The 27,383-nt window shown below is 42.3% G+C and overlaps 1 protein-coding gene across 3 annotated transcripts; it reads left to right on the top strand.

Annotated features, from left to right (window-relative positions):
- The first annotated feature begins 34 nt into the window (after positions 1–34).
- ST7L (suppression of tumorigenicity 7 like) lies at positions 35–22,154 on the top strand. 3 transcript variants are annotated; one of them, XM_030292012.4, is made up of 16 exons: positions 35–344; positions 1,886–1,968; positions 2,812–2,971; positions 3,479–3,533; positions 4,061–4,176; positions 6,042–6,120; positions 6,914–7,068; positions 7,156–7,253; positions 7,668–7,782; positions 9,529–9,601; positions 10,312–10,414; positions 13,523–13,673; positions 13,813–13,905; positions 16,487–16,626; positions 21,733–21,801; positions 22,016–22,154. In XM_030292012.4, exons 1-15 carry the CDS (start codon positions 176–178, stop codon positions 21,784–21,786), a joined length of 1,644 nt encoding a protein of 547 aa, XP_030147872.1. In that variant the 5' UTR covers positions 35–175; the 3' UTR covers positions 21,787–21,801; positions 22,016–22,154. The 3 variants fall into 3 exon arrangements, with proteins under 3 accessions (XP_030147872.1, XP_002190107.5, XP_072774991.1); XM_002190071.5 differs by lacking the exon at positions 35–344 and adding an exon at positions 353–627; XM_072918890.1 differs by lacking the exon at positions 35–344 and adding an exon at positions 373–627 and having other exon boundaries at positions 16,568–16,626.
- The last annotated feature ends 5,229 nt before the right edge of the window (positions 22,155–27,383 follow it).

Raw genomic sequence — 27,383 nt, forward strand, 5'->3', positions numbered from 1 at the left:
ACCGCCGTCTCCCAGAGCCGTTTAGGCTCTCGCTCATCGTGTGGGATGTGCTCGGGCGGAGCAGCGGTGATGGACTCGACGAACAGGCTGCCCACAGGAGCCCCGCCCTGCTCGTCCCAGTGTGCCCGGTGGGCTGAGACGGCCGGGAGCCGTAACCGGAAGCGCGGTCGCCACCATGTTATCTGCGGGCAGACGCCGTGGTGCCACCATAACAGGAACGGGCAGGCTTTTCGCTGCCGGGAACACGGCGCTGGCGGAGCCCCGGAGCCTCCGGGGATCCCGGTGTGGTGTGGGGGACGAGCGCTACCTCCGCGCTTGGCCCTGGAGCGGCAGCGATGGGGCTGGTGAGCGGGCTGCCCGCGCCGGCGGAACCCCGCCTCCGCGCGTGTCCCGCCCCGTCCCGGCGTGCCCAGCCGGCGGTGATGGCGGAGGGCAGCGGTGGCAGCGGCGGCAGCGGCCGGGGGCCGCCGTGCCCCGGGGCGGCCTCGGCGTTCCGGCGCTGGGAGCAGCTGCGGCGACGGGCTGCGACGCCCTGGGCCCGCGGGCTGCTGGCCGCGGCCGCCGGGCTCGGGCTCCTGTACGCGGTGCTGCGGGTGCCGCTGCGCCTCCGGGACGGGCTGGCGGCCGGTGAGGGCGGCGCGGCGGGGGAGGCGGACCCTGCCCGTGGGGCTGGGGCAGGCTCGGCCCGGCCGTCCCGAGCTGTGTCCGGGCTGTCCGGGGAATCCGGCGGCACCGGGGCAGGACACGGCTATGTCCCGTCTGGGACCCTTTCCGGACGAACGCTGCGGGGCTGGAGTCTGTCCAGAGAAAGAGACGGGTTTGGGGCAGCAGGAACGGCTGAGGGAGCTGGGAAGGGGCTCAGCCTGGAGCAGAGGTGGCTCAGGGGGACCTTGTGGCTCTGCACAGCTCCTGAAGGGAGGGGACAGCCGGGGGGGTCGGGCTCTGCTCCAGGGAACAGGACGGGGCAAACCTCCGGCTGTGCCAGGGGACGTTCCTGTTGGATATCGGGGAATTTCTTCATGAAAGGGGTGGTCAGGCTTTGGAATAGGCTGCCCAGAGAGGCGGTGGAGTCCCCACCCATCGTGGTACCCAGGGAGCAGCTGGACCTGGCACTCAGTGCTCTGGTCTTGTTGGCATCATGGGCATTGGTCACAGGTTGGACTCGGTACGGTCTTTTCCAAAGTAATTGATATTCTGATTCTGTGAGTCTGTCCCAGCCGTGCCTATGGGGCAGGTCGTGCATCCCCCCTTTGCTCAATGGCACACTGAGCTTGTCACCTAACCCCGGGGTTAGGGACACGGCCGGGGACCGGGCACTGCTGGGGCAGCTGGAAGTAGCCAAGACACTGCCCCAGTGCTGCTGCGTGCTCCCACCTGGGGCTCTGCCAGCTGCACCTGCAGCCCTGCGCTGGTGCCAGGTGACAAGGCTGATGTGCAGTTTGAGTCCAAGCTATGGGCAGAGCACCGCTAGATAATTGCATTCTCTGCACTGTGCACTCCCTAGCAGGAGGGAGAGTTCTGTGGAGAACGGATGTTAGCACTGAATACAAATTTACATCGGAATAGATGATTTTGCCTTAAAGTGAAATAATATATTAAATTGGCTTGTTGTGGTTCACCAGCCACTGTATGGATGAAACCATAAGATGCTTTGTCTAGAAATGTAGAGTGATTGTTTTTTTGGTGGGATATAAAAATTGGATGTCACAGGTAGTTACAAACAAGATAATACGTGGTGAGGATTCCCCTAACAGTGTAGCATTATAAACCTACTAGGGCTATAGTGTACTATATATTTGCATGATAACCGGCATCCTTTAATAGACAAGCTATTTATCTTTTTCAGTTCTACTTATTAAGTGTTTCGTTTTGTTTCTCTTAACAGTGACCGTGTTCTTAAGCACTTTGACTCCAAAATTCTACTTTGCCCTTACAGTAACTTCATCTTTTATATCTGGACTGATATTTGTAAGTAGTCCACTTCTTTCTTTTTTTTAAACCATTTTAGCACCTCTCAGATGACTTTTTGAGGGGTAAAGGGAATGGATATCAGACTCTAGAGGGTGCCTTTGTGCTGGGAAAGAACTTCTCTGATGTATTGTTGCAACTCTTTTGCTGTGTGTGTTGTTTGTTGGGACTGTGTGAGTCTGAGAAGGAATGCTGGAATGGTTTAGCTCCCCTGGCACAGCTCCAGCTGCTCCCCTGTCACTGGTCACCGGAGAGAGGAGAGCACAGGATCCAGCTTGGTCCAGGGCTGACAGTGTGGTGTAGTCCTTGAGGGCTTGTGATAAGCCAGTATTTTAAATAACTTCAAAAAGAGATGGTAATACTTTTGGCCCAGAATTTCTTCTAAGTGACTGTCATTGCTGTTAACTTAGCCTTGTGTCTTTGTTAGCCTCTCTCTTTGTGGTTAGCAGACATCTCGGTTTAATGGGCCATTTTATCCTTTATTCTTTTAGAGTATTTTTGTGAAATGAAAAAACTATATAATGGTTTTTTGCCTCGCTTCACAGTTTCCCTATACAGGTACTTCTGACAGGGTTTTTGAGTTACCTTAGTGACTTTGAGAGGGAGGAACATAACATTTGACTAAAATTTTGCTGTTTTTTTCCCAGTCTCTTTCACGTTCTGTGAGTGATCCTGCACGACAAGCCAGGCCAAACTAGATTAGTAGTGTCAGTCTGTGTGGAGATAAGTTCCATCCCTGATCATTTGCAAGGGGATGCACTCGCTGTGAACACTCTTCCTCCTCGTGTTTGCTGGGAGGGTGTCACCTGAGGAACTTTCTGGTGCTTTTTTCTCCTGTGACAGGTGTTTGAGTGGTGGCATTTCCGAAAATACGGCACATCGTTCATTGAGCAGGTTTCTGTGAGCCACCTGAGGCCCCTCATCGGGGGTGCAGAGAGCAGCCCCCCAGCCCCAGCAGCTTTCTTAGCGGGGGAGAATGACACCAGCAGGCAGAACATGCCAGGTGATTCCTGATGTGTCCCAGCAGCTTTCCTTAAGCTTTGAGGTGCCTTTTAATGGCTTTGGCTCTGCATTAGTGCTTGTAAAAAATTGACAAAGCCTACATTTTACAAAGTGTTTTGTTAGTAGTGGTAAAAATAAACTAAATAAAAATGTTTTTTTGCTCTAAACCATTCATTGTTAATGATATGATTTAGAAAATGTTACACATTTAGCTAAAACTGTTTCAGTAACTTTAGTTATTTAGTGTTCTAAATATGTGCAAGATAAATATTGCATGAGTGTATATGCATTGCTTAATCTTCCTGCCCTGTGCTTTTGTACCCCAGCAATGTTGGGGAGCAAAAATATTTATGGAATAGCAGAAGTTTATGAAGATGATGATTGCGTAATAATAAAATTAAAGCAGCTTTTGAAAACACAACTGCTTTTGCATTACTGCATTTTAGTGTCAAGGTAATATTTCCCATGCTTTTAATTTAAAAAATACTTTTATTTTGTTATTCCTCAGAGTGCAAAGTGTGGCGAAATCCTCTCAATCTTTTCAGAGGGGCTGAGTATAGCAGGTATTAATTATCTTGCTTTTCACTGCATATTTTTAAATTTAATCGGGGGCATGCATCTGACTTCTTCACAGAGCTTGCACTGGTAATGTCAGGAGACAGCTGGAGACCTGCAAGATTATAGGGGTGATTGATACCAATCCTGTGTTTAAAAGGCACCAAGCCAGGCTTTGGCAGTTTCAGTGTTAAGAACAAAAATATTACTGTAACATCAGGGCTTTTTGAGAGTAAAGGAGGGGGAAAAAAAAGCTTTATTCAGAGGTTAAGACAGTGATTCTCAATCTAAATTCTCTTTTATTAAACTATATTGTAAGTCTCCTAGTGTTAATTCATGGGAAAACTGCTTTCTAGGAAGCCAGTTCCCAAGTTGTTTAGAACTTCACAGATTATTGAACAGTAGTGCTTGAAACTTTGTATTAGCAGCTTTAGTCTTTTATTACAGATTTTCTGCACTAGGCACATCAGATACCGCCTTGATATCAGCATTGCTAATTACTAGGAATGCCTCTTACAGAAATCTGTTGTTTTAGGTACATGTGGGTGACTGGGAAGGAGCCTCTGACTTACTATGACATGAATTTGTCTGCTCAGGATCATCAGACCTTTTTCACATGTGACACGGATGCCCTTCGGCCTTCAGACACAGGTACTGGTGTCTGTAAGGTGTGGAAGTGTTGGACAGGGCCAAGCATGTGTTTTTAGTGAACTTGAAAGTAGTGCAAGTTATCATGTCAAATATCTTATGTCACCTTTCTCAACTACTAAAGAGGTTTAATAGATGTAGAGGATCAGAGAGTGGTTTGGGTTGGGAGGAACCTTAAAGCCCATCCAGTTCCACCCCCTGCCATGGGCAAGGGCACCTTCCAGTAGACCAGGCTGCTCCCAGTCCCCTGAAATTTAGTGTTAGTGAAGTTTAGTGGAAAGATGTTGTTTTATGTTGTGCATTCTCTACAACTTCAGTGCTGTCAGAGTCCTAATATTTTTTAAGATCTCACACATTTCAAATAATTAACACAATATTGCAAACCTGGATTATATTCTCAACAGCCAAAACATGGTCTCATTTAAACCTTAGAGATGAGTAGTGCAGTCTCCAGATTTTTTTCCTTGCGTTCCACATGTTTAGTGCAGAAAATGTTCTTTACCTGGTTATTGTCAGTGTGGGTGTGAATTATTCTCAAATTGTCACATTCCCGAGGTGTTCCTTGTCAGCTGGCTGTGACATGTTTGATATGAAGGATGTGTTTTTATTTCAAAAAAGGGAGTGAATTGTCTCGCTTGCTGAGCCAAGACTAATATTTTGTTTCCGAAAGAAAACTCAAATATTTTTCCACGTTATTCTTACTGGACAGCTGGAGGTTTTGTTCCAAAAGAAACATGTATAGATTCTTCAGTTTTCTTATCGTCCTTGAGATAGGCCAGATATAGAACTCCATGAATGTAAGGTTTTGGAGTTCCTTCAGAACTGGTTTTTAGTGTGAAAGTTAATCCTGCATAGAAAATGGCAACTCTGAATGTGTTGTTTTCCTAGAAGTTGGTTTTCAGTTTGTGTTGTCCAGTTTTACCAAATGGAAGCATGGTGGGGAATGGTTTAGAGTCACCGCATGGAAATAATTTTGAATTAAAGTTGTAGTTCAAAGGGCATTTTTGAATAGATTTCACCCTTTTTACTTGTTCCCTAGAACACTTTCTAATTAGCTGATAAATGTATATCTTGAATTGGCTTTGCCTTGTGATGCCACTCAAATGTGCTTTGTACATTTTAAAAGAAATTGTTAACCCTTTATGATCTGACAGTTGTCTAAAAATAATCATGGAACAGAATCCCAGAATGTTTCGGGTTGGAAGGGAACTTAAAGCTCATCCAGCTCCACCCCCTGCCGTGGGTAGGGACACCTTCCACTATCCCAGGGTACTCCGAGCCCCAGTGTCCAGCCTGGCCTTGGACACATCCAGGGGCAGCCACAGCTGCTCTGGCCAAGTTAATATTTAAGTATAAAACTCTACCTGTGCAAGACACCACTTACTCCATCACTGTTTTCTTTGAAGTTCTGTTTGAAAGCTTAAATGAAAGTTCTTTGCAGGTCTATGCAAGAACCTGTGTTTAACAATCGCTCCTGCCAAGCTTTCAACAAGTCTTGGGAAATGTTTCCAAAAATCTGTAGCATTTTAGAAATTGTACATCTGCCTGCTTATGTAAGCTGTTTCTGTGCTCTGTGTAGGAGTTCTGACATGGGCAGTGAGGAATCTTCCTGGTGGTGTTGCCTTCTTAAACTAAATTTGGGGTGTAATAAAGCTGTTGCAAGGTTTTGATGCTTGTGGTAGGAACAGGCTGAAATGAAAACACTTGTTTGTTCTTCCTTATAACAATCGTACAGCAAACAGGGATTTTCAGACTGGAAGGGAATGTTGATTAGAACTGGCTCCAAGCAGCCAGTGTTGCCTCCTCTGGTTCCCAGGCCTTCACAGGTGTCCATTGCCCTCACCAGCCTTTCCCTGGTTTTTCTACAGTTATGCAGAAAGCATGGCGAGAGAGGAACCCGCAAGCCCGGATTAAAGCAGCATATCAAGCTCTAGAGTTGAACAATGAGTAAGTTCAGTTGCTGTATTTCTAGTGTGAAGGATTAAGTGAAAGGATACTGCGCACACTATCAGTTTCTTCATCTAATAATTCACTTACAGCAAAGTTCTGAGTCTTAAGGGGGACTCTATTGACTGGGAATTGCACGTGGGGCTGTAGATTGCCCTGAAATATTGAACTGTTCAACTAAAAACATCTTTTGTGCAGCATTTTTTCTTAAATCGCTGTGTTAGTGGCCATAACAAATGAGAAATTATGTCCAGGCATGGAATGGTCTTAATAGACTATAAGATGATGTATTTCAGAGATGGTGTCACGGTAGAACTGTATTTGGAATTCACAGATGTCACTCCTGTAAAGGAATTAAAAATACTCTGTAGCATAAAGCAAAGAATTTCACCTACAGCTGTGACCTGCTTTGCTATGTTGTCTTGTTATTTTTGTGTAGTGTTTCAAAACCTCTTAGTTTTTAAAAAGCAAACCAAACAAAGAAAAACCTTTCCAGACAATTACAGACCATTTTTACAGTTTCAAGGAGAAAATTTAACTTGCTTTAACATATTTTCCTTTGCTTTTGCTTCAAATGGGAATTGTGTGTGTGTTTTTTTTCTGCAAAATGGAAGATTTCTTTTTTCCTGTCACTCCCCCTTTGAACTCAAGTCAGTATTTTGGAATTTTAATACTGTCAATGCTTACATCTTAAACGTAAGTGAATCTTGCCCATTTCTAACAGTTCTGTCACTTAATAAAAATACTAAACTTCCTCTCTCAGGATAACTAGTAGGTTTTTCCCTTATTTCAGTTGTGCTACTGCATATGTCCTCCTGGCTGAGGAAGAAGCAACAACTATTGTGGATGCTGAGAAATACTTCAAACAGGCTCTGAAAGCAGGAGAAATGATCTACAGAAAATCTCAGAACTGCCATTCCCAGAGCCCCCAGCATGAAGCACAGCTGAGTAAGGACTTTGAATCACATAAGGTTATAATTAGGAGAGGTAAGGATTGAGACTGATAGACTAATATTTTTTTGTCTTTGTAATCAGGAAGAGACACCAATGTATTGGTGTATGTGAAAAGGAGACTAGCTATGTGTGCCAGAAAACTTGGAAGAATACGAGAAGCAGTAAAAATGATGAGAGATGTAAGTAAAAGTAAAAAAAAAACGGAGTTAACAACTGTTTGCAATCACGTTTTCCTAACTGATGGTTTTAAGTTAAATTTTAGGCATCATAATTAATCTAATTGAATTATTTTCCCATGAATTTGCACATGATTGAATGGGGCTTTGTGTAACCTGGTCTAGTAGGAGATGTCCCTGCCCTTCTGCTGTGGCAGGGGGTTGGAATGAGATGAGCTGTAAGTGCTTCCAACCCAAACCATTCTGTGATTTTATGAAATGATGCAGTTCTTTTCATGCTGCTTCCCTGCCAGTTTCTAACACTCTGAGACAACAGAACATTAAAAAGCCCTAGATTATTGTATTGATTTCTATTAAGTATATCAGTGATTCAACTGCAATTCTATATGTAATTTATTTCTCTTTACTGATTTGCAGTTGATGAAAGAGTTTCCACTTCTCAGTATGCTGAATATCCATGAAAACCTCCTAGAGGCCCTTCTGGAGTTACAGGCTTATGCAGATGTCCAGGCAGTTTTAGCCAAGTATGATGGTAAGTGATGCCTGGTGGAAAATGTGCGTGGTTTTGAATAAGAGTGTAAATGAGGTGGGCAAGGGATGTATGTCCACAGGCAGGAGTCTACGCATGACCTCAGCAAGGTGAGCAGATTCCCTTCATCACTAAGAAATAGGTACTTGTGGAGTGCAGGTCAAGTTCTTTTGTCTGCTGAGGTCAAATTTGGGCAAACTAAATTGCATATGAATTACTTTCCGTGTTCCAAATTACTGTTAATCTGTAAAGAAATCCTTGCTTCAATTCAAGGATTATTTTAGTTAATCTCTTCTACATCCCTGGATGTGCCTAAATTCATCAGCCTTTTTCAGCCAGCACATAGCCCTGTAAGTAACTGACGTAAATAAACTGGAAAAGGTAGTTTTCCTTTTTGTCATCTTCCAGGCTTGGTCTTGTGCTTCTGTAATACTGAGGTGGTTTGTCAGAGATTAGTGGTGTGCAGACATGCTGCTGCCAGAGATCAGTGGCGTGTATCAAATGGTGTCGTTTGCTTTCACTTCCTGTCTCAATTACTAGGTTTCGGATACTGTGTAACTCTAAATAAAAGTTAATAAAGTATTTACTCATTTTTATAACCCTCAGTTTTGCCGCCTGGATAGTGCCCAATTCATGACTATACAAAACGCTGCTGTCAAAGTAGGGCCTTAAATCACCTTTGGAAAGGAGGAACATAGCAGTATTTTATGACAGTTATTGTCAGAAGTTGTGGAGTTCTCTCTTATGTCAATTCTTTAATGCCTCAGGGAATCAAAGGTATGAATGATATTTTTGCCCAGATCCTGTGCCACTTTTACATGGCCAGCCTAGCACCCTGCTCCCATTCCTTGATCCTCTTCTGGGTGGATTCTTTTTAATTTATGAAAATCATTTACACTTTGCCAAGTGCTTCTTTCTGTTAACACCAGGAATTGTGACACTTTCTTAGGAAAGCATTGCTGATTTTTTTCTGAGCATCTGGAAAAATGAGTACAAACTTCAAACTCCCTGCAGCACCCCTGTGTTTGGCTTGACACAACAGCCAGACTTGTAGCAAGTGATGGACAGGCCCAGGACGGGATTTACAAAAAAAGCAAGAACCATCTGACTATACACAACGTGGTACTTGGGAATTAGACCCCAGACTTTGTCTGCTTTTAACGTAAACTTGCACTGTGGAGTGCTAACCTTCCAGTCTGTAATTGTCAGCTCAAACTTGGCTTCAGATATGCTACAAAGCTTCAACTAATACAATTTTCCCCCATGGAACTGCAGAAGAACGGAAATTGCATTTTTGTTAAAATTCATCTACCTGTCTGTGATGTAATTTTTGTGGTCAGCTTCTGGTCAGTCTCTCAGTATTGTACAAAACTGTGTTAATATGGAGTTGCAAAATTAAGTGAAGATCAGTAGCTTACTTTAAATCTTTGTGCTTAATACAGGAAATACATGCTGTTCTTAAGTGTATTTATATGCACATTTCTCTTTGGATTCAGTTTTGGTGTGTTGGTACATTTAGAAACAAAAGGTGACTATCACCTAAATACGACTTTGAGTTTTCAATCTGAGACTGACTGGTGACTGTCAGAAAAAAGAAATTCAAAGTTTCTAATCACAGCTGAAATGTTCCAGATGTTAAATTCATTGTCTCCCATACTCAAGGAAAAAATCTCTAACTCAAAGGATGTGGGTTTAAAATGTTTGTATTGCCTTAGAATCTTACAGCTTAATTATTTTATTTTATCACAGATATCAGTCTTCCCAAATCAGCAGCAATATGTTACACAGCAGCTCTGCTAAAAGCCAGAGCTGTTTCAGAAAGGTAAGCAAGGACATGTGTGAAAACAATGCAATATCTTGGGTTCTCATGTAAAATATGAAGGAAAAAGGTCTAGATCCTTTATGTTTTAAAATTACTTCTAATCTGTAGAGAAATCTTTGCTTTGATTAAAGGATAATTTAATTTTTTTAGTCTTTTTTACATTCCTGGTTATGCCTAATTATGTAGCAATTGCATTTCTAAGAGCAAGTTGAATGTATAAATAAATATACATATATATAGATAGATATTTGTGTGTGTAATAAAATACAATTTAAAACTACTTTTAAGCATCTGTAATGTTAGTACAGGGGAGGATGTGTTTCACAAGCCAGTGTATTGACCAAGTGCTTTTGTGTAAATTCTGTTCTCAGTGTTTTGCTTGGGATTTGTTTTTTTGGGGTGGGTGCAGGACATTTTTGTAGTTGATGCTGGCATTTCACCGTGGTCTGAGCCCAGCTCCACCTCCCAGCAGGTGATGCTGTAACAGGGAGCTGAAAGTCAGGATCAGCATGAATTTTCATGTGTCATATGGGTGTGGGTAACAGTGAAGATACCTGATTTAACATGAACATTTTTCTCCCAGACGGGTTTGTTTATCTTTCTTGATAAATCAGCCAATTTTTAATGAACTCTAAACTTGCAGTGCAAACAAACATCTGGTTGGCATTTATTATTTATTACTTTTGTTCAAGGTGGGTTTTTCCTTTCAGGTTCTCCCCAGAAACTGCCTCCAAGAGAGGACTTAGTACAGCAGAAATTAATGCTGTGGAAGCAATTCACAGAGCTGTGGAATTTAACCCTCATGTTCCAAAGGTAAGAGTATTTTATTTCCTATTGGACCACTTGTAATGTGTTCTGAAAAATAATTTTGTTATTGGAATCTTTCTAGCCCCACATTTTCTTGAATTTGGTTATAACTCCCGCTATGGAGTTGTTAAAAGCATTAGTATTTATATCACAAATGTTTTGTGGCTAGATTTTTTAAAATAATAGCTGATGCTCAAATAGGATTTTTTGCACAAAAATTTAAACTTCAAATTTCCTAACTCCTTGGAAAATCCAGTAATGTATTGCTGAAGGCCCTTTACTCTCAATAAGGGTGGACATTAAGAAATATACATGTAGATATTTAAAGTCATAAAATAATCACAGAATGATTTGTTTTGGAAGGGACCATAAAGATATCTCATTCCAGGACTCTGCTTCCAAGTCCCTAAAGCCAAATTAAGTTCTCCAAATAGTAATCACACTAGTGTTCCAAACCCCCTTATTCTGCTGGGCTTTCAACCATGGCTCCATGGTTATTGAAAGATCTGCAGTCACTTATTTTCTTCATCCACGTGTAAACAGATGAAGAGTCTGTATCACCACAGGCTGCAATTTAATGACTGGCATCAAAACACAGATTCCACAGAGCATTGGGTGAAAGGAAGTCTTGCATTGCTTTGTACTGTACTAGTGACGCTCTCAGTGTGAACCTTGAAGCGGGAGCTTGGCTCAGGCAGGGTCTAATCCTCTGGAAATGATGCTGGAGCCCCAGTGGCTGCTGCTGGGGAGGCTGGAATGATCCGGCCGCTCCGTTCTGTCTGCCTGTCCAATCCAATAGAATGTGCACTGAGGAAGTTAATTGCTGGGAGAAATTGCTGCTTGTTTGCATGACTGATCAAGAGCGTAGCAAGTTCATTTCAGACAGTCTCAGACAGATTTTTCTTTAGCCTCTGCCTTTAGGGGCAGAAGATTATAATGCATTATCTTTATTTAAAAGTTCTTTTGCTTTGGGTATCCTCCAGTTGCTTCTGGAGCCTCATATACCTTTTTAACGAAATCAGAGATCATTTCAAACAGGCTGCTGTTCAAATATGGTCTGTAGTTCTGCAGACAAATGCAGAAACTGATTCCAGGTTTCAATAACTTAATTTTCTCTTCTGATTGTGCATCTATCCATTCTTCATGGGTTTTTTATTATAAGATTGCCTAGAGGCACCAATTGGTTAGATGACAGAGCAGAATTTTAGTGGTGCAGGCTGTTCAGAACTCTGAGATGTTTATGGTCAAAGCAAACAAGTGAATAAGGGCAGAGAAGTGAAGCAACTTGCCCAGTGGATCACAGAGAGGGAAGAAAATCTGATCTTTGAGTTTCTACTCTGTTCTATCCCTTAGACTAAAAATGAGTGTGTAAAGCAGGAAATCCCTCTGTTTGTACATTGGATGAAAATTATTGTCTTCGTTCGTAACATTTTGCATAAGGAAAATAAATTGTTTATCTTTGTTCTGCTTTTACAAGGCTGGGGGTTGTTTGCAAAGTCAGAACCATCTAGAAAAGTGGTCCTCTTAAGCCATGTCAAATTAGGAATCTGTAACTGCCTTGTGGTACTTTATGAAACAATCTTTTGCAGTCAACTTCTGAATATCATAGAGATTTTTATTGTGTACAAAGTCTTCAAAACCTTCAGTTCAATACTGAGACACCTTCAGTACTGACACCTTCCCTGCTTTATGCATCAACATGGACGTGAAAACCTGCCAGACTGGAATTTTCCTGTTTATGTGGTAACATGGGCTCAGAGAGACCCAAAGCCTGGAGTGAGCATTGGTGTGTTGTGGCAATACTTGCAGTGGAGCTTCACCACCACTGCTGGGTTTCTATTTCCAGTTAGCATAATGGAAATGAGGGCACTGTGGAGAGCATGAGGAGTGGGGTCAGGGGTCAGATATTTGAGACCATTTTCCCACAGCACTGCTGTGTGAGTGATCCTTTACTGTGTTAAAAAAAAAAAAAAAATTGAAGAGGATTAGAGAGGATTAGCAAGAATATTACCCTCCAGAGTGCAGGCCCAAGGCACTGAGAGAAGAACCTAGCCAGGCAGCAAATGTGCTTTATTTGGCTGGAGCACAACCCCTCCTACATTCCTTGAAGAGTCTAAATGGGAAAAGTTAAGTCCTCAAACTGGATTAGTAAATAATCTCATGGTTTGTGGCATCTGCTGAAATAAATCGGTGAGTTAGCTGCATTCTTACACTTTGGGGGACACTCCAAGGAATTACCAGCTATGTTGATCAAAGATGTGGATTAACTTTGGCTGTTACTGAATGAGACACTGTATGGTAGGAGAGGACAGCTCACAGGTAAATACTAGAGCTGAAACTGTCATTTCATTCTTTCATTCTTGTAAAAAGTAGTCATCTGTTTTTAAAAGCTAAGTTCAAATGAATACCTGACTTTTTTAATGTACCATGAAAAAACATGGTATGTTAAAAAAATTGCATGTTCTGTGTTGCAAAGAAATAGGAAATGATTCATCCTTGTGTTCTTTGACCCCTCTGAGCATCAGATTTTCTGCTGATGGAGGGAGAGGGCTGAAATTGAAAAAATCCAAAATCAAAAATACTTTGTGGTAGCCCAGTAAGACCATATGAAAAGATTTTCCTGGGTTTGGTTTATTATTCTTCTTTTGGTTAGCACCCTGACACTTTCAGGTTTGCTGCTCATACTTCAGAGCTAAGAAGTCCTCAGCCACCTACACTGAAACTTTCAGCGATGAAGTAATGAGCAAAAATACTGTTGGTTTGGGATTTTTTATTAACTTAAATTCGTCCGTAATTGGTGTTGCACCTGCAGCATTATACTTGATGTCTATTCCACAAGAATGTATTTTTATTTGTCTTATTGAAGCTGTATGTTTTTCCTTGATTTTTTTTTTTTTGTGTGCATGTTTGAAAGCCTAATTTAAGAGTCATATACACAGGAGTGTTTTTTGCTGCTTTTCATTTCTCACTTAGTGCAGCCTGGCTGCTGTGTGGTAGAAGCTGGCCCTGGCCTCTTCTACACTCAGTTATGCCTAAAATGATCAATTATGTTTCACAATCAAAGGTTTTGGAACATTCTCTGTAACCAGGTGTACTTTCCATTTTTCCTTTCAGTATTTGCTAGAAATGAAAAGCCTAGTGCTGCCTCCAGAGCACATTCTGAAGCGAGGGGACAGTGAGGCAGTAGCATATGCGTTTTTTCACCTCCAGCACTGGAAGAGGATAGAAGGGGCTCTAAATCTGCTGCACTGCACATGGGAAGGCAGTAAGTATCTCCTTTTATTTTTTTCTGTACAGTAGACTAGTATCTCTGGCTTTACCTCCCTCAAACATGATTGGTTCTCTTTGTGAGAAGCTGCTTGCCTGATTAGTTACATATCTAATGTCACTCACCCTTTTTGCAGCATTTAGGATGATCCCATACCCATTAGAGAAAGGACATCTTTTCTATCCCTACCCGAGCTGCACAGAAACAGCAGATAGAGAACTGTTGCCAAGTAAGTGGTTTCTAAGCAGTAATGATAATAAAACACAGGCTAAGGACGTATTCAGTTTGTGGTATTCTGTATTTACCTTACTGTGATTTTTTTAGTTGGAGCTTCCTGTGAAGGGGATTCAGCTATTTGTTGATGTCCCTCCCAGCAGATCCTGAAGCACTTGACTTGTGTGTGTGGTAAATGTCAGCTTGGTGCAGTAATAACCCAAGTCCTTCAGAGGTGAAATCTGTGTGCGGTACATTCAGACTGAGTCTGGCCAACCTTGAGAACAACAAAGTTGACCATTTATTAAATATTGCTTTTAAAAGGATTCATGGATTTGACTGCTGTTGTAGCAAGGAACCAATCCATGGTTCCCGTCCTGCATTGGGTATCCGGTAAAACCTGTGATCTCACAGAGAATCTTTGGTTAATCTGTAACTTCACAGAACATGTATTGCTTTCTGTCATGAATTCAGTGGTCTGTATTTATCTACTGGCTGCCTTCTGGAACTTTTTCTACATGTATTTCTATGGATTTATACTAACATTTGATATTGAAAAGCAAGTCTTACCCGGCTGCTCTTTGCTTCAAGGTTACTTTATGCAGTGATGAGCCTACATATTTTTTTCTACAAATAGACTGTATCATTACTGCCTCTACTCCTGATATTTAGGAAAATAGCAGTAATTTAGATTAGAATTGAGCTGTTAATTATACATCTTAATTGAATTCCTATGGGGTTGAGCTGCTATATCTTGAAGAAACTCAATTCCCCTGGGACTGGAAAGGGCTACTGCAAAAGCACCAGCAGCCCTACAGAGACCACAGCTGTGGAAAGGAAAACTGCACAGACATGTTTCTATTTAAAAGCCTGAAGTTATATTTAAAATGTGTAATTTAAATTTGCCCCCAGACTGCTTTAAATTACTCATTTCTCACTTATGCAGGATATTGCACAAGGAATTCCTTGGTTAGCAACTAACCCTAAATTGTAGACTTCTCAGCATAATTAAACACCAACACATGCAGATATTTCAACAGGATCACTCACGCATTCCTGTTTTGTTTTAAATATAGAACTACCTATAAATAAAATCATCTTAACACTTTTATTGCAGTACTTTGAGAAATCTTGACACTTAATTTTTTTAAAAAATTATCTATTTAAATAATATTGACCAAATCAATGATTCAAAAAACTTGGATTGGTCTGATGAGTAATGCTTCTCAAATGTCTGTGAACATATAGAATTAGTTTTAGTTGTCTTTACCGATTTTGAATTTGTTTTTAATTTCCCAGTGTAGGAAAAGCTACTGCAAAAAGAATTAATTCCTATTTTTAAACACTTTCCTAAATTATCTTGCTCCATGTTTTAGAAATGAGGTGAGTTTCTGTATAGTATGACTCTCTGGGTACCATTAACATCTCTGATGGATGTTAGACATGGATCTCCAAATATTCTATGTATTTGTGCTCCAGAATCATATCATTAAAACCAAAACAAACTTGAGCACTTCGCCATTAATGAGTTGCAAGAGCACAAGACACTTTTGCTGGGTTTACTCTTGTAATGGTGCTTTAATGTGCTAGCATTCAGAAGCAGTAAGTGGGAGGGTGAAGTGTCCTTTTCCTCCACAGACTTCAGTTTAAGAAAGAATACAATTGTATTTTCTCATTTCACAAAAAAGGGCTCATTTATAATTTTAGGTTTTTGTTAGATTTTAAAAACAGCTTGTCAAGAAGGGCAGTCCTTTTATAATTACTTATGTCTATAGAAACCTTTTTTTTCCTTCATATAAAAATCTTCTCAAATCATTAGATAGAAATCAGAGCTGGAGGTACCCAGAGCCAATAAGTAATTGCAAATTCACCCAGCAGGTCCTCGGTGAGTGACCAGCAGTAGTGTTTTGAGTGCTGAAAGCTCCACATGCCACCCCTAGCCTGGCTAATACCTGCTTTGGATTTTGTTACCAGAGATTGGAAATTGCAAGGAGCTGCTATGTACAGAATTTATAACCCCGTCCTGGCACTGTTTGCTTTGAGGTCTGCTCTGTCAGCTGCTCTGAACAGATTTACTGTAGTCTACAACCAGAAGTCTTCAAGAAGTACTAGGAAATAGATGTGTATGCAGCATGCTGGTTGTTTGGTACTTGCTTCTTACAGGGTGTGGAGATGTGTTGTTCCTTTCAGGTAACAGGATTGGAGCTCTGGAGAGTTGAAAACACCTGAACTGTTTTAGTTGGTTCGGGTGATTTTGTCAGCTTGGAACTTTACAGGTGTTCCCTCTGTCCTGTTAGAAAAGTAGATACCAAAAACTGAGCCTGATTAAATACTTCAAAAATAAAGCCCATGAAAGTGAAAAAGAAGACTGGGAAGAGAATTTTAATAATGAAAACAAATATGTGAAGATTCTTAATAAGGAAAACAAGCATGCGATGTAGGGGAAAATTTTTTAAGAAGTTAAAGTACTGGAACCTAAGATGTGCTGCAGGAGTCTTTCCTTCTGAAAGCCCAGAAATGAGTTACAAGTCCATAAATAATTCAGAAAGCAGTCCTCGATTATCAAATGTTAACATTCTTCATTTTTTTCCTTTCAGCATTTCACGAAGTCTCCGTTTACCCCCAGAAGGAGCTTCCCTTTTTCATCCATTTCACAGCAGGCCTGTGTTCCTTTTCAGCCATGCTGGCCCTCCTTACTCACCAGTTCCCTGAGCTGATGGTCATTTTTGCAAAAGCTGTAAGTACTGTCTCTGTCATGGGGCTTGCTAAGGTATCTTGTGGGTTTTGGGGAATTATGAGGTCCAGGATGAAGTAGCCTCTAGTTAACCTTGTGCTTGTGGAGCATAAATTATTTTTTCTGCCTTTATAAGAATCTCGGTACTGACAAACACATGTTGAAATTTGGGCAAAATGTCTACTTTGACAAGGGATTAACTCTTACTATTACATACCTTGGCTTTGATTTGCTCTGTCATGGTTAGAGAGCAGCATTTCAGCACCAGAGAAATTTTTCCACAGAGCACTGTGGTGAGTATGGATTTTTATCCTTGTGGGAGTACACGACTGCAGTGGGAATGAATTTGTTGAGTGGAGACTTTAAGCAAAGTGAGTAAAAGGCAAACAGGTCTCTGCAAGCACTGAAAACCCACAGCATGATGTAAATGGAATGGATGAGAACAGGTAAAGTAACTGGTGACTTCAAGCCAGATTCAGAACTGAGTTTAGCTGTCACCTAACCTTTCAGGAGCTCAGCCAGTGGTTGTATGTCTCATCTGGTTTCATTTACTAGATGGAGAATGTGTTCAGTGAACACAGTTCTGTCATTTGAGTACATTTTCAAGGATAGAAGTTGGATTAATTGGTAATAATGTGTGATGCTTTAAATGTATCTTAAATGCGTTGTTCCTGTGGGTGCCTTCTGTGCCTGTTTGCTCCCTCTCTGCCCTGCTCTTTTTAGGGTTTCTTTCCCTTACTTATTTGTTAGCATCTGCTCTCTGTAACCTTGTCATCTTTTTCTGGATTCTGGAAGCTGAGAAACGAAGTGCATAGACAGTTTCCTGCTCCAGCTTCTCAAACTACTCCAAGCAGTAACTTTGGCCTTTAGTGAACTATGGATCTTGTGCAGTAGAGCAGAGTAGCAAATAGAGAGCTCTGAACTCTTAAGGGAATCATATATTCTGGCTTTGCTAGTCAAAATGGGGGGTAAAAGACATTTGCATCCTGGCTGGTTTAATGCAACAGGTAATGGAGACCCAGGAGGAAAGCCTTTCTTTTTTAAGAAGATTTTGTTCCTAGAAGTGTTGGCTTTACTAGTGGTCCCAGTCTTGTGTCCAAGTCATGCAGGTTGAAGAGTGGGGCCTCATTTCCACACAGTGGTGTTGAACTTTATGCTGGAGAATGTAGTTGGACATGCCAGTGACAGATTTCAGTGCTGCTCATAATTGGCTGGGTTCATGGTAACGAGGGGCTAACTATTTGTTTGATTAATTCTGTAAGGGCTGCATTAGCAAAGTTGTATGATTTCCAAAGAGATACAAGGTCAAACGTTATGCTAACAAAGAATTTCTTGATGAAGTTCTCTCTGCTGGGTTTCTTGAACCAAGAAAAAGAAAAGACTGTATGATTGAGTTGGATTTGCAGTTGGGGATGTCCAGTGACACGTCCCAGTGTGGGGAAAAAACCTCCCAGGGTTTAGTCATTTGGCAGTGTGTTTATTTTGTTTATTTTCCTTAGGAAAAGATGGATAGTGTCAGTTTAGCAGAAAAGATAGATTATCAAGAAGGGTGTGCATTGCCACAGCATTCCCCCAACCAAATCAGTGGTAGCAGGCACAGACAAAGGGGCTCTTGACACTCTCTGTGGCAGTTTATTTTCAGCAAAAGTTGAAATGTGTACTGAGATCATCTGGCAAGAAGGGAATTCTGTATTACTCTGGTGAGATTGACAGCTGAGAAGGAAATACCGACTTCCAGTATTCTGCTATTTTAGCTAGTATTAATGTTGATTCTCAATCATACTCTAATGATAAAAATTCTTCCACATTTTACTTATTAGATGATGGTGCTCATTATTCAATTCCTGTAGTTTCAGAGGGATTCAGAAAACTTTTAAGAAACAATGATACTCAACATCAAAGTAACATTTCTGTTTTTATTGCTCACAAGCAGGGGTGTTGCAACTAGATGACTTTAAAGGTTCCTTCCAACCCAAACCATTCTGTGAATCTGTGTTTTAGTTCATAGATTGCTTCAATAGTTTTACTACAGATAATGCTTTGATGGCTGCTAACACTTTATACATACTCTCTTGTCTTCTGGAGGTCAGTAGTAGTAGCATCTACTTGAATTTTCATAACAGAAATGGAAGATTATCTTCTATTTAATGATAGCAGCCTTTCCACTCAAGCATACTCTAATAAAGCAATTATTATTTGTTATACTGAGCATTATATCTTCAAGTAATTCCAGTACTTCAGGCTTTTAAAATTATTTTTCCTATGTATTTCATTACTTCAAGTATTTTTCATCGTACTGTTCTTTAACTTATTAAATATAGTAATTTCAGATCATAAAGTTCTAGCTGGTGTATCTAGAATGCTTTGGCTGTAGATAAAAGCAATGCAAAATGTATTTCCAATTCTTGAATTTCCAAGAAACCTAGAACACAGTTTTAGGAATGGCAATTGGCAAGTATTATGTTTATGGAATTTTTCACTGTAAATCTCCAAGCAGTGACTCCTTAGATTACATTTCAGTTACTTCTTAATCAAACTCTTTTTCCAGCAGTTGAATCCACTGCAAGCTAAATGCCTCAGAAGGGGTTTAAGAAGTTGAATACCTTTCTATGGACTTGAAAAGTCTGAGTTTACATATTTTCATTTGTTAGTGCTTGAGTTTGTTTCCTCCACAATAAATCACAGGGTAAAGCTTGGCAAATTGCTAAAAATATTCCAAGTGGCCAAAAATCACAAGGAAGCGTTTACTAGTTCCAATGTATACAGTGTGATCCAGCATCAGCAGCGGCCGGAGCGCTGGCACCGGCCACGGGAGCCGCTGCTGCCCCCGCGCTCCCAGCCTGGGAGCCGGCGCCACGCGGATTTTGGGTGTCTTGCACAGCTCGGGGGCTCTGCAGGTGCTGGGGACCAGTGCTGGCAGAGCCCTGAACGTTTACTGATAGAGTTAGAGCTGATAGAGTTAGTTACTGATAGAGTCAGAGCCCGTGAAGGTGCCCAAGGAAGCTGTGGCTGCCGAATCCCTGGAGTGTCCAAGGCCAGGTTGGATGGGGCTTGGAGCAACCTGAGATAGTGGAAGGTGCCCCTGCCCTTGACAAGGCGTTGAAATTAGGTGATCTGTAAGGTCCCTTTCAACCTAGACTATTCTAGGATTCCGTGATAACTGTATGAGTTGGTGCAGTGGAGCAGGCAGTGGCAGAGGATCCACAGGAGCTGCAGGACCAGCACAGGTGCTCCCTGGGCCTCACTGTTTGTTCCATGCAGATTTCTGATCTCTTGGAGAGCCACACTGTTGTTGACCATCAGACAGCTCTGTTTCTGAAGTAGCTACTGTTTCAGGTCTTCGAAGTAAGTGACAGAAGGGAGGAAGGTACGCAAATGACGATAATCTGAACTGTCTGAACAAGCTGAAAAATGCTGCTAGATAAAACAACTTCTGTCAAAATTGCAGACAAAAGGGTCTGATTGTTTTTTCATTCAGTATGAATTTTTATTTTTTAATAATTACATAGACAGAGGACTGGGTGGATGTGTATCATCTTGCAAAAGTGAGGTTGCACCGTTCCTTCTGCAGTACAAAGACACCAGGAAGTCTGCAAAGAACACCAGTGATACAGGGTGATAGCAGGCACTGTAAACAGGTCTCAAAAGTTCCTGAAAACAGTGGATGTACCTTCATAGAGTCATGGAATGGTTTGTGTAGGAAGGGACCATAAAGCCCCTCCAGTTCCTCCTCCTGCCTGTGGGCAGGGACACCATCCACTCTCCCAGGGTGCTCCAAGCCCTGTCTAGCCTGGCCTTGGGCACTTTCCAGCATGGGGCACCCACAGCTGCTCTGGACAATTCCAAGCAGATCAACTCCATCTTTTACATCAGAACCTTATGTTACTGGAATAGACAGTACTGAAAAAATAGTGCAGCAGTGTTCCTGCTGTATCCTACTGAAAACAGCTTTATTTTTCAGGGAATTGGACAAAATCCTAAGACAGTCCCTGTTCCAAAGTGGTTTTAATGGATTGCTTGATACTTTCACAACAAAGAAAGAAGTCATGGGATTTAAATTAAAAATTGGCTAATTTTTATGATTGCGAGATTAGGAGAAAACATTTTTCATTCTGGCTGTTCCCTAGGTCCCCGTTGGAGGATTCTTTGCCATTTTGTCTGTGGCAGCTGTCTAGGGACAGAAAATAGGGTAAAGCAGAGCCATGTCTGGCAAGTCCTGCTTTGTGTGACACTCTGCTTTACTTTAAGAACAAATCCCCATACCACTTTCCCCAAAGCTCATTAAGTGAGACTGGAGAATTAACTTTTTAGCCAGCTGCTGAACTTTTCATATTTATAAACACTTGAGTCTTTTGCTTATCTAAGAGAAAATGTGTATAGTTTGGAGATGTGCACTTCCCTGCCAATGTGTAATGAGTGGTTCTACACTTGGTAGGGAAAAAAAAGCCTGAAGTTTCCTGTCAGAGCTGAGTGTCGATGCCAAGGGCAAAGGTTTCTTGCCTTGCTAATCTACATCTTAACTCATGCACTTAATGTGAAGGTGCCACACGCTAACAGGCAGGGAAGAAGCCCACTGCAAGGAAAAGCGTCTACACTGCTGTGAATGTTATGTTTTAAAAGCCTTTTTAATGTAATATTTGAGGTTATGATAGAAGCCAGGAGGGCCAAAGTAAAACTTTCAAAGTAAATGAGGCCTGTTGTTGCTAACTCATGAAGTGAGGGTTTGCACAAGGATAACCTGAGTGCCAGTGGAATATCGGGGGGATGGGTTGAGAAGGTGCAGGGGAGTTTGCACGATTTGTTTTAGCCTAATCTTACTTCTGGAACTGTTTAGATGGCATCTAGAATATGGATCCCGTCTGGAAGCACAGACTGGTCTTGGTGGATGGGCTGTTCCATTTGAGTTGGTGACCTGTAAATAATCTATGCCTGAATGTTGAAAAAATCAGGTGATCTTTAAGGTCCCTTCCAACCTGAACAGTTCTGTGATGTCTGGAAATCCGCTGTCCTCTGCTCCCTAGTCTGTTCAGCCCTGCAGGCACAGTGCTGAGCAGCTGGAAGAGTTGCAGTATGGAGGAATGGCATCTTAACCCCTGTGCTTCTGCCCAGGTGCTGCGGGTGCTGTGGCCAGTGAGTGCTCCCAGTGTTCTGGCCTCCAGCTGAATGGACTGCACCAGGGTGAGTGCACGAGGCTGGAGCTGCTGCTTCTGGGTGTCTTCGTGAACATCTAATGTTTGCAACAAGCCTATTTCATGGCATCAGCAGCGAAGGGGTTGGAATTCTGTTGCCCTGAGGGCAAAACACAGGACTGTTTTTGCTCATACCTTGAGTCTGCATAAGGAAGTTGGTTTGGAAACTGAGCTGATTTATTGTTGTGTTCTGTTTCTTCCAGTGCTTTGGGACTCTTCTTTTACCCTTCATCTTCACTGTGGAACGCATTGAGGACCTGCTGCTGTCCAGCCCCTGGCATCAGCTGACTAGTGTGACTGGCCAGTGTATTTTCCATGATAGTTTGATTTTATTCTTATGAGCCTCACTTGGTTGTTGGCTAACCCTCAGTGGTGGGAGCCAAGGAAGAAATCTGGGCTCTTTAAACTGATATCCTTGACTGGCTTCCATGCTGATGGTGCTTAACATGTGAATTTCTTCTTTGGCCTTAATCTGTAATCATCTAAGAAAATAGGTCTTGTTGAGCAATAGTTTATTGCTCTCTAAATCACTTGGACAACTGGAAGCTCATACTTCCTCTCTAAAAAAGGAGAATACACAAACTGAGCAGGTGTTTGGAGTACTGATGCTTCCTTCTCAGCTGCAGATGCACCAGATACTTGGCTTAGATTTCATTTCATAAGCCTTTTTCAAAATATTTGTTAACAGCAAAGTTTGGTTCTGCTTTCTTTATTAAAAGGTTGCTACTTAACACATTGAATTTGTTGACTTCTTAAGTGTCTGTTAAACATAGATTACAATGTGCAAACAAAGGTTTGTTTCTTATGAGCTTGCATTACTCAAGGAGATGGTAAACTCCTCTATTTCACATTACTTCTTTTGATATAATTGTGCATCTTTTATTTTTCAAAACAAGGCATTTTGAAAGACAGGATGGCTTCTGAAACTGCCCAAAGTGTTGTGATATCTGCAGGGAAGTCTTTTGGGATACCTGAACCTTCAAGGGTTAGTCTAAAGTAGTTTCACTGTTGTTATGAAGACTTGAAGGGAACCCAGATGTGGAAAACTCCTCAAAGGATTTGCTTCGCATACAGACCAGCCCTGGGGGTTTGTTTACTGCAGAGGTGAAAAGATGGCTGTGGCAGCCACGGTTGGAGATAATTGGTGTGACTTCCATTTCCACTCTCCATTAGAGCAAAAGTCTTTTTCCCATGCAGGTCTGCTGCTTGGCATCGGGGAAGCAGAGCTATGTCAGCCCAGGCTTCTTAGAAGGGGAAGTGATAAAAATAGCACAGGCTTGTGGATAAATGCTAATTCTAGGCACATGAAAACCCATCATCTTGCTTTTTGCAGATAAGCACATATACTTACCAATAAGAACTGGGGAGATTTTACAAGCTTGATCTCCACTATCTTTGTGAATGTTTGTGACGTTGATGGCTTCTTCCAAAGGTGGTGTAAATTAATGCAGTTTCTGAATCCTGGATGGAAGAAGCTTACTGTAGCCTACTGTATTCTCTGAAACAGTGTCTATGTCAGTCAAAGATCAAGAATTGATTTTTATTTTTGCTTATTTCCAAATCCTTCTTTATCTTGTAAACCAAGTTCTGTGAAGCAGAAAGTCACCTCTGCATCTCATGTAAGTGTAGTTTATTTGTAACTCTGAAGGGAAACATACTTGCTTGGGTAGAAATGCCATTGTTTGCCTCCACTGTATATTTCTGTTGACTGGACTTAAATCCAGGTTAACTACTTGAATTCATCAAGGAATCAAAAGGGAAGCCCTCCAGAAAGATACTACCAGTGTTTTCAGAGTTACCTAACTACTAGAATGTAATTTTCTCAACTTTCTTCCCAGTTGGTCATTGGGGCTGTTTCTCACTCTGGAATCACTGGGGTGATTAATAGACCTGTTGTGTTCATGTGATTTCACTTCGTGGTCTGCAGGGGCCCATAAGGTAACCAGCCTAATGCTTTTTAAAGTTGAACCTTTTCCAGCAGTTGTGTGGGGTTATAAATGAAGCTCTGCCTCCCATGTATCATCCCAAGAGCTGCTTTCTCTCACTGTCCTCCCTTGACATAACAGTAACAGAAAGGGGGTGGGCTTGTTCTGAAAGGAGAGCTGGCAGCAGGCTGTGTAATGAAAATCTTCCTGTCTCTAGAAGTGCCAGCAATTCTTGAGGAAAGAGTGCTCTCTATGATTTTCCAGCAGGATTGTCCATGTTTTTGGGAAGTGTTCCTTTGCCACTTAGGAGCAGAGACTTACACCTGACCCATGCCTTAGTAATACCATATCAATTACAGTGTGTGTGTTTGTATATGTATATACACATATACATTTTTATGTATATTTACATTAAAAATTACAATTATGCCTCAGGACAGGATGAATATTGATGTAGCTTCTTTGAAACAAGAAGTGTGGTGACTTTACAGCCATTGGGATGGCAATAGCTTTTCCACAAGCCTTTATGTGGCATTAACAGACTTCTCAACTTTTCAGTTCATTCAGAGTAGCCAGTGAAAGTAAAATCTTGAAGATCACCATTTATTTCTATACCTGGATCTGTGTATTTGTAAACCAGGGTAATTATAGGCTCTTTGATCATTTAGGCAGAGTTTGAGTTTGGGGTGAGTTTGGTTTGTTGGGGAGTTTTGTGTGCTCACAGTGTCTCACCATGTGATCAGGATGTCCAGGAAGAGAAATGTAGCTGCATTTCTTCCTGCCAACCTCTGACTTCTCCAGGAGTATTTGCCAAAAAGGACAGAAAGGGCAGGAAAGGGGGAAGTGTTAACATGTTAAAGTTACTGTCCGTGAAACAATTAAGCAGCTGAGTTCTTGTGTGAATTCTTCTGTCTTACCACTGACTTTAATGAGAAGCCTCTGAAGATCTTTGTGAATCAGGAGTTTATTGCATGTGCATCTGGAGAGATGACACAAAAGTGATTTAACACATTACTGAAACACTTCCTAATGTTGTCTGACTTGAAGTGTTTGGAAGTTGATGCTTACATGCTATTGGCTATTTGATTTTGTGTAGCTACTGAAGTAGGAGCATTTCAGAATAAATGTACCATGATGGTACAGTGGGTACTAGAGCAAACCTTTCCACTGGCTATTGGCACTGTTAGAATAATAAAACTCTTACAGCAGAGGTGAGGCAGTTCAGACTAATAAATATTTTAGGGTAAAAGGTCTGTTCATTGCAGCCCTAGTTGATGTGGGCTATAAATCACATCACAATTCTGGGAAGTAATCTCTGACAGATACTTGCCATACTGGGAGACCTTAGTTTTTGAAATTTGGAATAGATGCCTGTTAGTTTTTATGCACGTATGTATGTGGCAAAAGGACTTTTCATGCTGTCACACACCTTGGTCTGAGGTTATGGGGACAAATTCATATGGAGATGGCCCTGGGGTGGTTCTCCATCCAGATTTGTCACAGGCCAGTTCCCTTCCTGCATCTCTCCAGCACTGGCTAGGCAAGTTTATTCCCTGCTCCTCATCTGGAATTGTTGTGAGGGTGCCAAGCCTCATAGATCCATGACTCTGAGCAAGGCAGGGTGTAAAGGTCATAGTTGAGACCATTAATAACAAGGTGCAAACGGCTGGTTTATATGTAATGTGAGGCTTTTTACTTATTTCATTTTTGCACTTTGGGGGCTCTGTTTGCTTATGGAGCACTTGGTGTCTGGTACCTATTTAGCCTGAGAGCAGGCAATTGGGTTCCTTCAGGCCTTCAGAGGAATGCAGAAAATTGTTCTCTGGTGTTGTAATTCTGCTGGGATAACTGGAGCTTATTTGTCTCACTGCTTATTAAATGCATACTTGTCTAGAGGTCCTCTTTTTTTTTTTTTTTTTTTTTTTTTCTCTTTTTTTTTCCTGAGAAACGTTGGGTGAATCCCAAGGACAAGTGAGAAGAAGATTCCAGGAGGAGGGGGAGAGGGAAGTGCCTGCACCTCTCCACAAACTGCATCATCCACCTCCAGTGCCAGCAGAATAAAGAGGTTAAATATGAGAGCAGACTCCCTTAGGGAAAGGAAATGTATGGATGGGGCTCGGCCAGACATAAATTAATATTGCCCTTCCCCCTGCTCAGAGGGGAGGCAGTGAGGGGAGCAGCACCTCCCAAGCTGACGTTTGGGGTGTGTGCGTGGGACCAGTGAGGCTGTGCTGTGTCCGAACGGGCCCAGCTGTGCAGGTCAGGGGCAGCGCAGGTGGGACCTGTGCTGTGCTCTTGGAGAGGGCAGCTGGGCTTCATGGAATCACAGAATATCGGGAGCTGAAGGCACCTGCAAAGATCAAGTCCAGCTGCTGGCCATGCACAGGACACCCCTACAATCCCTCCTATGCCTGAGGAGTGTTGTCCAGGGGCTCCTGGAGCTCCAGCAGCCAAGAGGCCACGGCCATTCCCTGATGAGCCTGTTCAGTGCCCAACCACCCTCTGGGGAAAGAACCTTTTCCTGACAGCCCATCTAAACCTCTCCTCCAGCATTCATACTCTACCAGCTTCTGAGCAGTGTCAAGCTTGCCATGATTTGCTGTTAAAAGGGACAGACTCCTCTTGTCTGCATTTAATTAAGATGGCTGCAGAGGTGATGTATGAGCTGTTGTCACCTGCTTTTGGGAAAAATATATACAGGTCAGTCAGGATGACAATAGCAATCACAGTGAGCTTCTGTGTTCAGTGCCCTGTGCTCTGAATTCACCCATCTTACAGTAAAGGTGGATAAAGAGTAAAGGCAGCTTCAGTTTCCAGCTCTGTCTCCTGGCTGCCTCCTCCCTATCTGGAGCCTCCTTGGCAGGGTGTGCTCTGCAAGCCCCAGCCCTACAAGACCATGATCAGGGATGCTGCTCATGTGCTTGGAATTCTCATTTCCAGCCTCGACTGCTGTTTTGTGCTCTTTGGTGGGATCTTAGTGAGTCTGGTCATTGGGGAGAGTGAGATAACACACCCTTGCTTACGGCATCACTAAGGGTGCTTCCACCATGATGAGCCTGTTCCTCCATTGGGATCTTCCCCCTTTGGTTGTTTCTGGCCAGCAACATTTTCCTTTTACCATGCATGCATTGAGTTGTGCAATCACAGCGCAGCCTCATCAGCTGGACCCTTCTCTTAACAACCTCTTGACTTTTTTGCTAATTTGGCTGTGGGTTTTCATCAGTTATAAAACAGTGACACAGTATGTGACTATTGCATTCTCCTGCCTTGACTCACTGGCTGTGATTCCAGAGCAGTGACCCCCCTGCTGCTAGCTGGAGCAGCCTTCCATGACTCGGCTTCAGGAATAAGGGATGGGGAAGGTTGCACACAGAGCATGACAGGCTGTGCGAATGTTAGTCCAAATGCCACAGTAAATCTGCCCTGTCCAACCTGGCCCTGAACACTTTTGGGGATAGGTTATCCACATGTCCTGAAGTGTGATCCTGCTGAGAAAGGATTCCCCTGGGGCTCTGGATGCTCAACTCTGTAGGAAGCTTTGAGACAGCAGGAGCTGCAGACAGCAGGGAAAAGAAACGCTGTGGGCTGGTTCCTGCTCTGGGGATGGGCCCAACTGAGTGTGTAGGAATTCAAAAAACAAAGGACA

Source organism: Taeniopygia guttata, chromosome 26, assembly GCF_048771995.1.
Source record: "Taeniopygia guttata chromosome 26, bTaeGut7.mat, whole genome shotgun sequence".
Lineage (NCBI taxonomy): Eukaryota > Metazoa > Chordata > Aves > Passeriformes > Estrildidae > Taeniopygia > Taeniopygia guttata.